We start from the raw sequence: 16,552 nt of genomic DNA, 5'->3' as shown, positions 1-16,552 counted from the left end.
TATTCTATACTCCTCTATGTGTATGCTCCTATGGTATATTCTATACTCCTCTATGTGTATGCTCCTATGGTATATTATATACTCCTCTATGTGTATGCTCCTATGGTATATTCTATACTCCTCTATGTGTATACTCCTATGGTATATTCTATACTCCTCTATGTGTATGCTCCTATGGTATATTCTATACTCCTATGGTATATTATATACTCCTCTATGTGTATACTCCTATGGTATATTCTATACTCCTCTATGTGTATGCTCCTATGTTATATTCTATACTCCTCATGTGTATACTCCTATGGTATATTCTATACTCCTCTATGTGTATACTCCTATGGTATATTCTATACTCCTCTATGTGTATGCTCCTATGGTATATTATATACTCCTCTATGTGTATACTCCTATGGTATATTCTATACTCCTCTATGTGTATGCTCCTATGGTATATTCTATACTCCTATGGTATATTCTATACTCCTCTATGTGTATACTCCTATGGTATATTCTATACTCCTCTATGTGTATACTCCTATGGTATATTCTACACTCCTCTATGTGTATACTCCTATGGTATATTCTATACTCCTCTATGTGTATACTCCTATACTTCTCTATGTGTATGCTCCTATGGTATATAATACTACAACAAACCACTTGATGCTTTTGTAGCAGGTATTGACCAGTTGACCATCAGTATTGCACAATCTAGGAGCATCCATCTAGTGTTTGGTGGGTCAATCCATAATGACATTCTTGACACTCCTGTTTTGTAGCCAATGGTCACAGATTGACTGATTGATGTGCTTAACATCCTCATTAAGGTGATAAGTTTTTAAACTTTTTTATTTTTACCATACCGTTTTTTAATCATGCGCAAACGAAGACATAAGTCAAAACATTATGGGCAGTCCTATTAGCAATAATGCTGTCATGAAAACTGGAAAAAACCAACAACAATGCGAACCCAGACTAGGACATCCAAATGGTGAGTTATTGTAGTAAAGTTCATATTCAGTTGATGTATGGTACATGGATGTACATATACTATGAGCAGTTGAAGATAAATATATCAAGAGTTTGCAGTCTAAGGGTTAAACTCATTGTCTGTCTTGTTATATAAAAGGTTAATTGTTTTGAAGCTGTGGTATAAGACAAAACAAGAAGGAGTAAGATGCAGCAAATACATTTTAATATAAACAGTAACTGGTACTGACTGAACACAGTAGTTTGCTAAGTTTTTAGCAAAGAATGTCGCTAAACAAAATCTTATTGACGACAACATCGACAACAACTATATCACTCCCATACTGGTCTCCACAATACAGATGTGGTTTCCATTGTCAACTCCCATACTGGTCTCCACAGGTACGTGTAGAGACTTCAACGACAACTTCCATACCCAGCTCTCCCATAGAAGACTCCAAATAATACTGGATAAGTCCCAAAGTATACAGGACACATAAAGATACACTGGACATATCAGGATATACACCATCACCCAACAAACATAACAGAGTTATCTGCCCTTGGCTGTGAAGGTAGTGACTATTCTAGTACAACTTTTTCTTTCTGAGATAAAACACTGTAAAGAAGATTAAAATACCAAGGCATTAATCACAGACAACTGATTTATCTCTTCTTTAATTAACATTAGTTTATGTTGTAATTATCTAGTATACGTGCATCCTTGACACTTTTGAAATGTACAATTTTATGTTTATCCAAAATTTCCAATTAAATTACAAGTATGAAAATATTCTTTGAAGGTATCACACAGGTGATAAAGATAGGTATGTCAGAAAATTTTGAAAATCATAACATCAAGATGAATTATATTTAAAATCATTGTTACTAGCAATTCCATATTTAAAGAAATTCCATGTACATATTTTATGGAGAGCAGTGTATATTCTTGGTATATCCAGACTAACATACACTCTGTCAGTATACATCCATTCAGTACTAACTGTCATACTCTATATGGAATGACTATATATATACAATCTTACCTCACCCACATACTTTCCATGAAAGGCTTCACAAGGCCTCCATATTATTTCAGATTTATGGATGTATTAAATATGAATAGCTGACATATTATTGCTATTTGCCTCTTTCTTCATCATATGTTAAAGATGCTGACCCAATGATGTATGTAGTTCACAATGATGATGCATCACATTGGTCCCTTAAAACACTGAATTAGCTCGATAGGATGAAAATTCTGATTTTTTGCTTTTGTTTGTTATTTTTTCATCATAAATTCTTGTAAATTTTACTTCGATTAAGTAAAGTGGGCTTCATCAAGTAGTAGCATTTTTTCTCCATATCTGCTTTAAAATGCATTGGGCTGAAGCAATGTCATATAATTTGAACTATTGGTATTCTCTTTTTGATATTAGTTTGATAAATTATATTTGAACAAATAGTCAATTAAAATTTTATGTACCACATAATATCTGAAGCCAAGAAAGACAACTCGATCTTTTCCATATTTTCTGAATTGAAAATTTGGGGTACTAACTATTTCACAGGTATGAGGAAGCTTATAACTATCTTTTTCACGCACACGGTCTATAAATACATGTAAATTAACACGTAATACAGCACTACATGACAACATCAATATCTTAATATCACAAATCACAATGACTAATGAAGGGAAATGCCCGGTCTTTCTAATGTAGGCTTGGCATGTTATTCAATAAATATTTTAAATACTACAACACATACCCAAAGATTAGGTAGAACAAAGTGTGAAAATGTGATCTTCTATTTACATACTGATACATAGATGTATAAATATGATAATGTGAAAACTCAGTGAAAGTATGACATTTTTTGAAATGAGTAGAACTTGATGGGTATTTGTAGACCAGTATATATAATCATAATCTACAAATTAATGAAATCCTGAGAAAGATACTGGAAGATACTTATTTAATTGAAATAAGATATCATCAAATAAGCATAACTTTTTAATAAGGCAATAAAATAGGAAAATTATCAACTTTGAAAGCACTTTGAAACAAGAGGCCCAGAGGGCCTGTATCGCTCACCTGGTTTTTTGTTAGTAATTATCACAAGACTCTGACAATTAGAAAAATAAGCAAATTGACTCCCAAAGTTTAATTTTGAATCACAACCATACAATGATGCTATTGATACCATACAAATATGCTATCCAATACATAGGTTCAGAGACAAAGTAATTTATATGAAAATAGTAGCCTAGTTGACCTTTTGACCTCGCATCTATTGCCGTCTAAGGCCCCGGGGGTCAGCCCTATCATTTGTACAATTTCAAATCCCAGCCCTATAAGGATGCTACCATTGCATTATAAGTGCTCTTCCATTCTTAGTTGCAGAGAAGAAGTCGTTTATATGGAAATAGCTAAATTGACCCCTTTTGACCCCACCCTTCAGGCCCCCGGGGGGTCAGCCCCATCATTTGCAAAATTTTGAATCCAAACCCTATAAGGATGTAACCATTGCATTATGAGCGTAATCCCATGTTAAGTTGCAGAGAAAAAGTCATTTATATGGAAATTGACCACTTTTGACCCCGCCCCTCAGGCCCCCGGGGGGTTAGCCCTATCATTTGCACAATTTTGAATCCCCACACTATAAGGATACTACCATTGTATTATGGGTGCTATACCGTGCTTAGTTTCAGAGAAGAAGTCGTTTATATGGAAATAGCCAAATTGGCCCCTTTTGACCCCGCCCCTCAGGCCCCCTGGGGGTCAGCCCCATCATTTGTACAATTTTGAATCCCCATCCTATAAGGATGCTATCATTGCATTATGGGTGCTATCCCATGCTTGGTTTCAGAGAAGAAGTCGTTTATATGGAAATAGCCAAATTGAACCCTTTTGACCCCGCCCCTCAGGCCCCCCGGGGGGTCAGCCACATCATTTGTACAATTTTGAATCCCCAACCTATAAAGATACTACCATTGCATTATGAGTGCTATCTCATGCTTAGTTTCAGAGAAGAAGTCGTTTATATGGAAATAGCCAAATTGACCCCATTTGACCCCGCCCCTCAGGCCCCCGGGGGGTCAGCCCCATCATTTGTACAATTTTGAATCCCCACCCTATAAGGATGCTACCATTGCATTATGGGTGCTATCCAATGCTTGGTTTCAGAGAAGAAGTCGTTTATATGGAAATAGCCAAATTGACCCCATTTGACCCCGCCCCTCAGGCCCCCGGGGGGTCAGCCACATCATTTGTACAATTTTAATCCCTACCCTATAACGATACTACCATTGCATTATGAGTGCTATCTCATGCTTAGTTTCAGAGAAGAAGTCGTTTATATGGAAATAGCCAAATTGACCCCATTTGACCCCGCCCCTCAGGCCCCCGGGGGGTCAGCCCCATCATTTGTACAATTTTGAATCCCCACCCTATAAGGATGCTACCATTGCATTATGGGTGCTATCCCATGCTTGGTTTCAGAGAAGAAGTCGTTTATATGGAAATAGCCAAATTGACCCCATTTGACCCCGCCCCTCAGGCCCCCGGGGGGTCAGCCCCATCATTTGTACAATTTTGAATCCCCACCCTATAAGGATGCTACCATTGCATTATGGGTGCTATCCCATGCTTGGTTTCAGAGAAGAAGTCGTTTATATGGAAATAGCCAAATTGACCCCTTTTGGCCCCGCCCCTCAGGCCCCTGGGGGGTCAGCCCCATCATTTGTACAATTTTCAGTTAGTAGCCCATAAGGATGCTACCAGTCAAATTTTGTTGAAATCCGACCAGCGGTTATGGAGAAGAAGTCGATTGTTGACGGACGGACGGACGGACGGACGACGGACGACGGACGACGGACGACGGACGACGGACGACGGACGCCGGACGCCACGGTATGGCATAAGCTCACCTTGGTCCTTCGGACCAGGTGAGCTAAAAATTAGATTTGGAAACCAAGAGACATAACTCTGAGAGGATTATTACTCCTTTCTTTATTAAGCCTTTGAAAATGCCCGACTGCCAGTCTGTCTTAACATTTAATGTTGAAAAATGAATATTGAACAGCGAAAGGCCACTGTAGGGCAATTTCATGAACAGCTGGCAAACCAAATCTAATGGTAAAGCAAAAACATGAACTTTCAATGTTTGAGAGAGTCACAACATGACAATAAATATGAATAACACACTGAGATCATCAATTGTAAATGGATTTCATTACAATCACATGCATCTATACCAAATATGACATCTCTGATAAATAGAATTTGCATATATTTTACTTTACTAAGTACATGTAGCTATAGTGTATAAATTTTGGTTTTTTGTAAGTGTTTCACAGTTTGGATAAATAAGAACATCTTCATGCTGTCCTGAATGCATTTCTTTCTATTTGGCATGTTAATGATTTACCAGTAAAGTCTTCAATGCTGATTTGAAACCAGCCATGAGGAAATTGAGTTTTATACCTTTATACAACTTGCGGTCAACATTTTATGGCAATTCCTCTAAGAATGTTTAAATTTCTTTCGTACATTATATACAATCTTTATCCTATACAAGAAAATTGAATTTGATAAGAATGACGACTTTAATAGCAAAACAATATTCACTGATGTCCTTTTCCATTTCACATTAAAATAACTAGTCTGAAATCTGAATAGTATATATTTCATCTAACATTTTTGTTTACTTTAATAATGTTTTACATAAAAAAACCATTTGAAATATCTTGAAATATGGGATTGTGGATGGAACAGTCTTACAGCATTACCTTTAGATAGAAAGTTGATGAAATCAGGAGTACAATATATAAATTTCAAATTTAGTGAAAAGGACAAAAAAAAAAAAAAAAAAAAAAAAATTAGCTAGCCCCAGAAAAAATCTGCAATGGATATCTTTTTCTCCATATTGTGAAAATTTTCTACATCTAGTTGTAACTATAAACTCTTTCTTTATATTGGATACCTGACTAACCAAAATTGTGCGCTATAGACAGATTATTCAATATTCTGATAGCACACTTTTAATTGTACAAATTTAAATAATTGTGGCAGTGACAATTAAGATTCTGTTAAAATTGAAAGATGGTGAGAAATTTCACAAGTGTAGGATAATTATTGCAGGTGTTTAAATGATGTACATTTACATGTACATGCAATTTTGACTTTTGAACACATCTCATTTATTATCATTTTAATATGTAATTCATAGAATCAACAGTTGAAAAGATAAGGTTGAGATGAAAAATGAAAGCACCTTTAATTAGAACTTCACCATTATATCTAGTTATCTACTCAATCAAACTCTTGAGTGAATGGAAATGTCCTACTCTAATACTATACAATATTTTGTAGTATACGGTTGGGTTTTCTCCAGCTTTATGTTGACAAACACTGGTTACTATGTAATCCAACCGTGTCTTAAAGAATAGTAATCCTAATGATCATGAAAACTGCCAATTACTACAGAGGTTTTGGGTATTGCGATGTTGGGAGAACAAATTTTGTATCCTGCAATTTTTTTCCTCAATAAATATATAAAATATACTTTGCTGACATTTTTGGATAAAGTTTGCTGGATTGGATAATATATCTCAGTAATGTAGACCTAAGACCTGGTCTTATCACAAACTGTTTGGACAGAGTTGTCTCCCTTTCTTCATTTCTTATCATTTCAACAAATATATTATTAACTTCACATTTGTCTGACCACTTCTTATATTTATGAAATCTTTTCACTTAGGTCTAGCTATCTAATTTTGCAGATAGTCTTTTTTTTTGTGTTTCAAAGAAAAATTAAAGAAGGAATCAAGTCAAAATTGGAGAAGAAAAAATAATTAAAAATTGAGAAATAACCAAAAATTGAAGGTTACCTATAATTTCCTTCATATCAAAATATTTGGAAGAAAAAAGTTTTCTTCTCTCAAAAGTTTTTCGAACTGCAATGTGAGGAAAGTTACCGAAAACCATGTACCTACAAGAAATATCAAAATGTGAATATTTGACAAGTAGGACATAATCAAACCCTAAACACTTGAAAAGTAATATATTGTATATAATATATGGCTGGGACAGCAACAACATCAATTCAAACTGTTGATTCATGTAGAGTTTTAACGGTTGTGACTTCCTGAGTTGTCTGCCCTTCATTGTCTTTACCCTCTTTAGAGGACAGCACACACTCTGCACTAGAGGAAGCGGAGATTCCCTTTGAGGACGTCATGGACTCGGTTTGCCACGTGTCAGAACCATTTTGTTCTAACAACGTATCACTAGTCTGACTGGAGTCCATAGACTTGCCCGAGTCCATTTTCTCGTAATCCCACAGGAGAGAAGACGCGTTGGAATATGCATTAGACTCCGTGGAATGGGACATATCGGAGGCTTGATCCTCTGCCTGTTCCTCTGTAAGACACACACCTTCGTCCTGTCCCGTCACTTCCTCACACTTGTCACTGTCCACGTAAGGCAGGTCTGGCATTGTGATGCTCCTGCTCGATGTAAGAGTCTTAGAATTGTCACTTTCCTCATCCTGCCTATGGCAGTCTGTCGACTCTAAGACTGTGTCATTCTCCGGGGAGTCAGAGGACGACGAAAACGAAGTCAGGCTTCCTTCCATTTCACCAGGAGGTGGCGGTGAAGGAAGGGCCTGGGGCTCCTCGAACACATCCATGTCATTTAGTGAATGGATCATCCTATCAGTCTTGCCGTTGGACAGTTCGTTTTCATGGTAACTATGATGGAGTGGAGATGAGGATGTTGAGGATGCAGATCCATGAGGACGCTTGTGAAGAGGACTTCCTGTTGGCGAGGTTTTCCTATCCTCCAGGAGATAGTTTGCAGAACGTCTCTTCAGTCGTTTATCGCTCTCCTCGGTGGGATTTGAGGAGAGAGATCGGCGGTAAACAGGAGACCTGCCGAGTTTCTCATTATCACACACAGCAGGAGAGCGTGTACGTCTCCCTAGCCCCGGGGAATCGGGAGTCGGAGACTGACTTCCTGTACTCCATAGGTTCTCCTGGGATCCCAGCTCTCCGCTCTGGTTCATCTTCCACATCAGTTCCTCGTAATCCATCGACAGGCGCTTGTTGGCCTTGTTCTCTTTATCATATTTCCTCATCAAAATCTGACACTTTCCATGAAGTTGTCTGAAAAAGAAGGTAATGACGGTTGATTTAAAAGTGCAGATATTCAAACATATAGAAAATCAACAAAAAGTGGGAAATTATTTCAATGCCATAATAATGATTGCTACTAATGAAACTGAATCTTTTGCTAATTCAAAATATAAATTTCTGAAAATACAGAAACCTAAAATCAAATTAAAATCTGGATTATAACCTTAGGACTTGAATAAAACTGAGAAAGTTTTAGCTACATGATGTATATGCCTACTTTTCATGGTCTGTCTTCATGCTGAGGATGGCCTCGGAGTTCTCCAGTTTCTGCTGTAGGCTGTTCACCTTCTCCTTGGTCGCGGCCAGCTCTTCAACCTAAAGCAATCAATTTGTCAATATGTAAGTAAATCCTTTTTAATAATTAATACATTAAGAATCACTTGTTAACTTTTAACACTTATGGTGATTAATAACCCTGACGAGTAAGGCTCCAAAATACAAAAAAATATATTTATAGAATCAGGAAAGCAAATATGTCTAGATTTTACAGCTTAAATTAGTGAACTGTCATTAATTGTTTCAATTTCTAATTAAACTTTAATTTTTCATATTTCTTGAATCGGTTTCTAGATTAACCTTACCTGTTTCTCGAGTTGAATGTTCCTTTGTCTCAGTTTCTGTATTTCTTCGTTCCTCATCTCCACTACAAGCTTCAGACTCCGAATCTCCTCAGGCATGTTCCTGAACGGTGCAAGAGCCATCTAAATGGATAAAAAATAATTTGTAGTATTATTAGTGAACAAATTCTGTAGCAATTAATAAGCCATTAAATTTCAGTATTGAGATCTTCAATAGAGAGTGTAATACTAACAAGTAATGATTGTAATGGAGGACCATTACAGATGTCCCCCAAATGAACTGTGCAGTAGGAAATGATCACAAAGATCAGGTTGTGTGATATATGAACAAATCTAAATTTCAACCAATCAGAGGCCTTTATTTCGTTACCATGGCAAATGAACTTTTCGAAAACACTGCCAAGTTATTCAGCATACCCTTTAACCCCTGTGTATTAATTTTCAGTTTAATCGGACAACATGTAAATTTCAACCAATCAGAGGCCTCCATTAGGTAACCATGACAACACAGGTTTTAAAACCTGTTGCCATGTTGATAAGCATACCTAACAATCCCTGTGTACCAATTTTAAGCTGATTCTGACAATATCTAAATTTCTGACCAATCAGAGGCCTTTATTTTGTTTCCATGGCAATTGAGCTTTTCGAAAATGCTGCCGTGTTATTCGGTGTCCCAAATAACCACTATATACTAATTTTCATCGAAATCCAACTCCAAAATCTCAAAACCGGAAATGGGAAATGGGCTCTGACAGCCATCTTGGACTTCCGATTGGGAAAAAAAACAACTTTATGCACAATCCCACACCCTATAATGAGTATGAATGTGAAGTTTCGTGATAATCGGCCCAGTAGTTTCTGAGAAAAGCTGCGGAAGAAAGTGGGAGAAATAAGAATAAAAATAACAATAATAAGAAACAGAGCAAAAACAATATGTCCCCCCAACTTTGTTAGGGGGACATAATAATAGATCAAAGCTCTGTCAAGGCTTTGACCATCAAACAGTACAATGTACGTGTGATTAGAATTCATCAAACAAATCTGTAGAGAATTTTACCTGTACTTTGTAGTCGGAGTCTCTCTGTAGTGCCTCCTCACTCATCCTGGCTCGGACACGAAGGTCGTCACATTCATACCTCAGACTCTCCACTTTGTCCTAAAAATACAAGGCATTGTTATCTATAAACATGTGCACTTCCAAGATTGTTAAAAAAGTGTGCTGATCAGATTTAAGGCAACTGATGGTTGAAAGACTGATAGATACATTCGTTTTTACCCCTCAGAGAAAACTTTTTTTTAATTTGGATTTACAGTCTGACTATAAAGTTCATGGTTTACAATATTATTAGGAAATTATGGTGTATACATCCATATAAAGGTTATGTGATGGTGATCATGTGATATTGATCATGTGATATACTTACAGAAAGGTTCATCTTCATGCTCTCAAATCTGTGAGTGATATCCTCCAGTTTATCTCGGTGCTGTTTGTGGAGTTCTGTAAAATAAAAATATTCTACTTTAATACTGAGTTCCAAGTTAACATTGTACAATTTATTTTCAGCATATAAAGTATAGACACAAGACAATGACTCTGTTTTAACAGAGAGGTCCTACACAACTTGATAGGTATTTATGTGGATGTACTTGACAGTGATAATGAAATGATGCCATCCTAAAAGGGAGATAATACTGGCCTATTAATGATTAATCACAAATGCAGATTGTCGCAGTGTTAGAAGCACATATAGTTGCCAAATCATTACACTTGAAAGGATTGAGTTACCTACATGTTTAGCATAATGGGGAGATAATACATGCAAAAGTTACTGCAATATGGAAGATTCTCCTATATATAAAAAAAACTAAGGGAACATATGTATTCTCAATTATCAAAAATAGAGTGGAGTTTTCTACACTGCAGTATATAAAACTATACACTTAAAGATTTGAACAGGTTTAACTACTTATAAATGTACCACGACATTATAAGCAAATGTCTACATCTGCTAGATCACAACGTTAAGTAACAGGAGCCCAGAACTGATCAGTCATTGTCAGTTGTAGTATAGTTTATCAGATTTATGACTAACTCATTGAAAAATATTGAAAGGATTAATATGTATCACAGATGTACATTGTATGCCATTACACTATTTAATGGGCATTTACATACCATCAATTTAATGTAAATACCGATCTATTGAGTACTCGAGAGAAAAGATACATGTACTACATGCATGAATGGGCCACAGTTATGAGACGTTACATTCAATATGAAACCTTTCTATTGAGTACCTATATCTGATTCTATAGCAATCAGTGACAGACTTTATTAATAACTTATATATGTGAAACACCAGTTAACTGTGACAAGAATTGAATTAAATTCCGGATCCTTTACACCCAGGAAAACTAGACATTTATTATAAATGTTTGCACTCGAGTTTGTGTATTCGATGACAAGTTAGAAGTAAAAATATGAACGGACGGAATTTGGTTTACAAAATCAAACAATTGTCTGGTGAATTGTATATACATATATATACTACAAATATGTCCAGTTAAAGTTTCATAACTCAACGATTCAAGGTAACAAATCATCGTGTGTCTACATCGCCCTGACAGAGCCTCATTATAACATAAGTATCAAGTGCCACTGATCCCTTCACTAACGGGACCAGAAAAAGGCCCCCAGCAGATCCTGAGACAAACCAGATACAGACTAATAGGATCCTACGATATCTCTGTAACAATGTACACTCCTATATACTTTATTATTGTCACACAAACATCTTACCTAAAATATTAAATCCAAGACCTGGCACCAACCCAAACTATTTCAGCTTTACATCTATTATCCAAAGACCTATTGTTATATTAGATACAGGATTTTTTTCAAGTCTCGGATGTTACATATTCAAACACATGTCTTATATTTCTAAACTGTGTCGGATCAGTTGGTCAATTGTGATAACATTGTGTATCTATAACTGTAAAATCAGCAAGTTATTGAGATGACAACTGTATAAAGTTTTCTTTGTCAATGTAAACAGGTGTTAACGTCTAACTGTAGGGTACAGGTACAGTCAGAGTACAGAATTGAGCTCAATTAACCTCCATAGACAGGTATTTGACACAAAACTGTGACCTGTACAAAACATGATTTTTTTCATATGGACGAAGCCTGTGGTAACAGGTGTTAATACAGAGATAACTCTTTATATATATTCTTGTTATACAGACGTACCCGGTATATAGACATGCACCTGTTATACCGAAGTGACCATTGAAGACAGAGGCTTAAATTGTTGTACACAGGTTACCTATATACCATACTAGACAGATGCTGAGTTATAAAGTGAAGACCTTGGTATACAAAAAGTTTACCATCTGTCTGATATACAACTTTTAGGCATATAAAGCTGCATAATAAATAGTATGTGACCTTTATGAACAGGTATTTCAAAATGCATAGAAATATGAACCTCTTTAGAGAAGAGCTTATCTCATAGATGTTGATGTTACAGATACGGACATGGCCTTGTTAAATAGAAAGAGTCCTACACCAGGTGCTTCCTTTACAGAAGTGACCACAAAAGATTAGTGGTCAGCATTATGGAAATGACCTCTTTAGAGAGGTATCTAAGATAAAATGACCTCTAAGATAGGTGCTTTATTCAGGAGACGACCTCTTTAGGTATGTATTTGATTATTTATCCCTGATCCCTTTTGACAAATTCATTATCCAGAGCTGATTTATTAATCATATATCTTCTGACTTAGTCAATAGTAATGAATAAGGCTTACTCACAAACCATGTCTTATATGAAAGCTTGAAGATCCACTCATGTTGCAATATTAGGGAAATTGGCTAGACCCACAAACAATAGCACAGACTTCTAAATGTTTGATGTTTGTATGTCAAAAGCATGTTAAAGCTATCTTCCTTTCCTGTATTCTAATAAAAGGCCAGTAGAAATAAACTGAATGATTCAGAAAATCTTCAAAGAAGAGGAGTATACCATTTTGATCATAAAAATCTGTTTTAGCTGATGCTATTAACATCACAGAATTGAAACTGACATTTGTTATAGGAAACCAACTCTGCAAAATCTATTTCCAAACTTTTATATCTGGAAGTTAAATGTAAATTACTAGCATCTGGATAATTTGTGTTTCCACAGTCTGTATAGTTTATTGAGTGAGGAGTTTGGGCCATTATGTTTACAAGTACACTGAATGATTGACTTCCAGAGTAATGGCAGAGACAGGAGTGTGTTACCTCATGGTAACGATCTGTGTTTGAGTGTTACTTACAATCGGTGTGAGCTAGAGTATTACAGCAGCTTTCAGAATTCTCAGCTGAATATAGGTACCTCTACAAGGCTCAGTCACGAAAACTTAAGATCACAAATCTATTTTCAGTATTGCTTTCATTTTTTTTTAACTTTGTTTGTAACCCAGCCAGTTAAAACTTTTAAGACATCATTTGTGTAAAACTTACAAAAAAGTCTTATTAGCTTTTATCCTAGCATTTCTTCAAACTAAAGTCCAAAATGAAGCTAAGATATTGTTAGTTATATGATAATATTGGCAACTTATCTTTATTTCTTATGCAATAAAACGTTAGAATACTTATACAGATCGGTCCATTAAAATCATTGATTATCCTCCCATCACGGTGATCTGGCGCGACGCGTCGTCACCATCAAAGGGTTGCGATGATCCCCCGCGATGGGCCGATGTATCACCGAGGTTCCGTCACCGAGTATCCTCGTGACCATCGCGTGTTGCGATGACCTCCGCGATCCCCCCGCGATCGTAGCACGATCGGTCACCGAGTGTCAGCAGGGATCATGGCGAATGGCTAAAATTTACCTGTAAAGTTGGTTGTCGGCAGCGGTCGTATGTTCGCTGATTTGTAACTGTTTTTGTTTTTGTTTTGGCAAGGTATTGATTCATTTGAGATACTGTTTGTTATAATTTCTGTCAAAAATGTTTGTTGACTGACCTAAATAAATTATTAATGTATATATATATATGTGTGTGTGTGTATGTGTGTTATAATGGCAGAAATAAGTTTTTACTGCACGTGTCAACCTCCCTGAGCTGAATCTGTACTGACATTTTCTTACTGATCGTTCGTTTTTGTCCATTTACTAGGTAACAGACAATACAGAAATACGGTATATTGTTTTTAAATCTATTATTTGATTTTCGATTTTCAGTTAGACACTGCCGTAAATTCGGCATCCTATACAGTAGCAGCCAACAAAATGATACTTTAATTATAAGAAACTGAAAGATGAATACATTTGTAATCATTTGTGAATTTCGCTCTGGTGTACAGAGGAATTACATTTTTTTGTATTACCTTGATAAATACAAAGGGATTAGGCACAAGATATTACAACTTATGACGTCTTATCCAATCATCGTAAAATATTTACAGATGATGACATAGAAACGTGCTGTGAACAAATGAATATACCGAGTTAAATCCACAAAATGTATAGTAGATTGAACAAAATATTTACCGGTATGCATGGTTCTAAATACATGTACTGAATATGCATATTATCATAACTATAAGTGAAATGTATTTCTTAATTTCAAATATTAACTGTACATTTATAAGCGATGTTGACAAAATGTGTTCCATTGTAATACAAGCACACTCGGGTCTTGTTTCTGTATTAACATGTATGTCATAAAAGTTGTGCACATTACAGAGAATTTCAAAAGATTATAAGTTATTCATCTTGCTTAACGATTGTTTACGATCGATATGGGTTTCCCCGCTTTGTCACTGGATTGAGTGCACTAAATATTGCTATCGTAATGTCTCGGAGTAAAAGAAAATCTGAAAATATTTTGCATTGTATCTTATTTTATATTGGCGTAATGTTACCGAAAATATCGAACATCGTCCCAACGACCACTAATAAGCACTAAATTCACCCTTTTCAATTCTCCTATTTAATTCAATTTATTCCGTGGACCTCTATGTCCATAAGTATAATTACAACATTTCAAATATACTATATATTACAAAAGAGATGATTTCACACCCACATTCGCCAGTGAGAAGATATTCTTTGGCTATTAGAAACTCGATTGAAACACAGTATCTACTAAGTTAAAGTACATGTATTTGTACTAGTGTACATAATCTAAGGGTAGAATGCTTTACAATTCTATGTAACTATTGAAAACCTTTTAGATTAATTTTGTAAATTACGAAATAAAATAAATTATCATTTAGATTTGTGACCAATAATTACCCTCCTAAATTCTCACGAAATCAATTGACTTCTAAGTGTTTATTCATAATAGCGATAAAAAAGATAGCTTGACACTGGCCATTAATAAGTTTCAATTACCACAAATTCCTTTTATGTAATCGGTGCGTTAATGACGTGCCAGTGTCAGAGGTTGGGACATGTTGTTTTAGTAATTTAGGTAACTCCTTTCGCTGAATACTCTAATTATGGTGCTATATGTGAACAACAAGAACTTAATCGGTTTCTCAATACTCATTGTGTAATGAAGATGACCTTTATTTTAAGATAAATGTGTGCAACCCTCATCCGCAGACTACACTCTTCAGCCTCCCGCTGTGATAGACAGATTTACCTGTGTCCGGCCGGCTAACTGGTCATCGGAAGCAAGGACGTATGTCGCCACGTGCCGAAAAATGTCCAAATATAACCACTGCAGCTTGACACGTATGTGTTGTCATAGCGACGGCTGCCCCAGATCATAGCCACGGGCGTTTACCTGTAGACTTTTTTCAAAATGTAGCGTGTGCAGTCAGTTATGGTACACTGGTTTTCGATAGAAGATCAAACTTTAGTACGGTTATTGTACATGTGGTATTATCCAGATTATCGGAGCTCCACTGCTACATTAAACTCAGATGTACGAATGTACAGATTGTAGCGTGGAAATTTATGTCACGATACAACTTTTCGTTCACAATTAAAGATTGTGATGATGAGTTCTATGTATATACATCCTTAAAATAATTTTATATCGGTTAGACGATGTATTCTGGTAAGTAGTAATACACCGTACATAATAGCTAGGACATGATCATATTATAAAAAAATATACATTAAATAGTAATTAAATTATTTATGTCTCAAGGATTTACAAGATGATGTCTCTGTATAGAAAAAAATTCACACTTTGATTTGCTGATGCAATTTTGTAAAAAATTTGTTTCGATTTGTAATTCTGGTGTGGACTACGGTGAGTGATTATCTCTACTTATTTAAATGATCTAGTTTAAATTGTTAGAATAGCACATTTTGGTGTTCAAACAACAATATGTATGGTAAAGGTATTTTTAATCATCCATCATGTCATGCTTAATATTCCAGGTTCAATAATTTCACTTCTTGTTACACTTACAATTGTATCCAAGTGTAAAAACTCTTGACATCTTGGATCACGGTAGGTATTTCCCTGTGCTAAGAGGTTCATATGACCCTTGTCTTGGTCACACGACGATCTACCAGCGAAACCATGTACTGGTATTTGACATCACAGGTAGTGCACATATAGTGCAGAATCTCTAGATATATATGAATTAAAAATTAATAAATTAATGTTATCCTTTTATTCACTAAACACGTACTATGGATCAGAAGATTTCAAATATATCGGCAGATTTAGTTAATTAACAGTCATATATCGCCAATCGCTGTCTCTCTGGTTCTCATTCGGACACTTAAATTTAGCTGAAATTAAAGCGCCGTTTAAATTAATTAAGAAAAAACCCGTAAAAATCGCATGGCCT

The 16,552-nt window shown here is 35.7% G+C and overlaps 1 protein-coding gene across 5 annotated transcripts in view; it reads right to left on the bottom strand.

The window, feature by feature from the left end:
• Positions 1-1,173: 1,173 nt before the first annotated feature.
• The window catches only part of LOC138327622 (CAP-Gly domain-containing linker protein 1-like), a 119,014-nt gene continuing 103,635 nt past the window's right edge, over positions 1,174-16,552 (bottom strand). For all 5 annotated transcript variants that reach the window (XM_069273878.1, XM_069273876.1, XM_069273880.1 and 2 more), the window contains 5 exons: positions 10,170-10,243; positions 9,803-9,901; positions 8,749-8,868; positions 8,385-8,482; positions 1,174-8,137 (listed from right to left, as the gene is read on the bottom strand). In XM_069273878.1, the coding sequence (XP_069129979.1) occupies positions 7,078-8,137; positions 8,385-8,482; positions 8,749-8,868; positions 9,803-9,901; positions 10,170-10,243 (1,451 nt within the window). In that variant the 3' untranslated portion in view covers positions 1,174-7,077. The remainder of the gene's footprint in view (positions 8,138-8,384; positions 8,483-8,748; positions 8,869-9,802; positions 9,902-10,169; positions 10,244-16,552) is intronic.

This window comes from Argopecten irradians, chromosome 7 (assembly GCF_041381155.1).
Source record: "Argopecten irradians isolate NY chromosome 7, Ai_NY, whole genome shotgun sequence".
NCBI lineage: Eukaryota > Metazoa > Mollusca > Bivalvia > Pectinida > Pectinidae > Argopecten > Argopecten irradians.
This window is presented reverse-complemented; position numbering and strand designations above follow the sequence as displayed.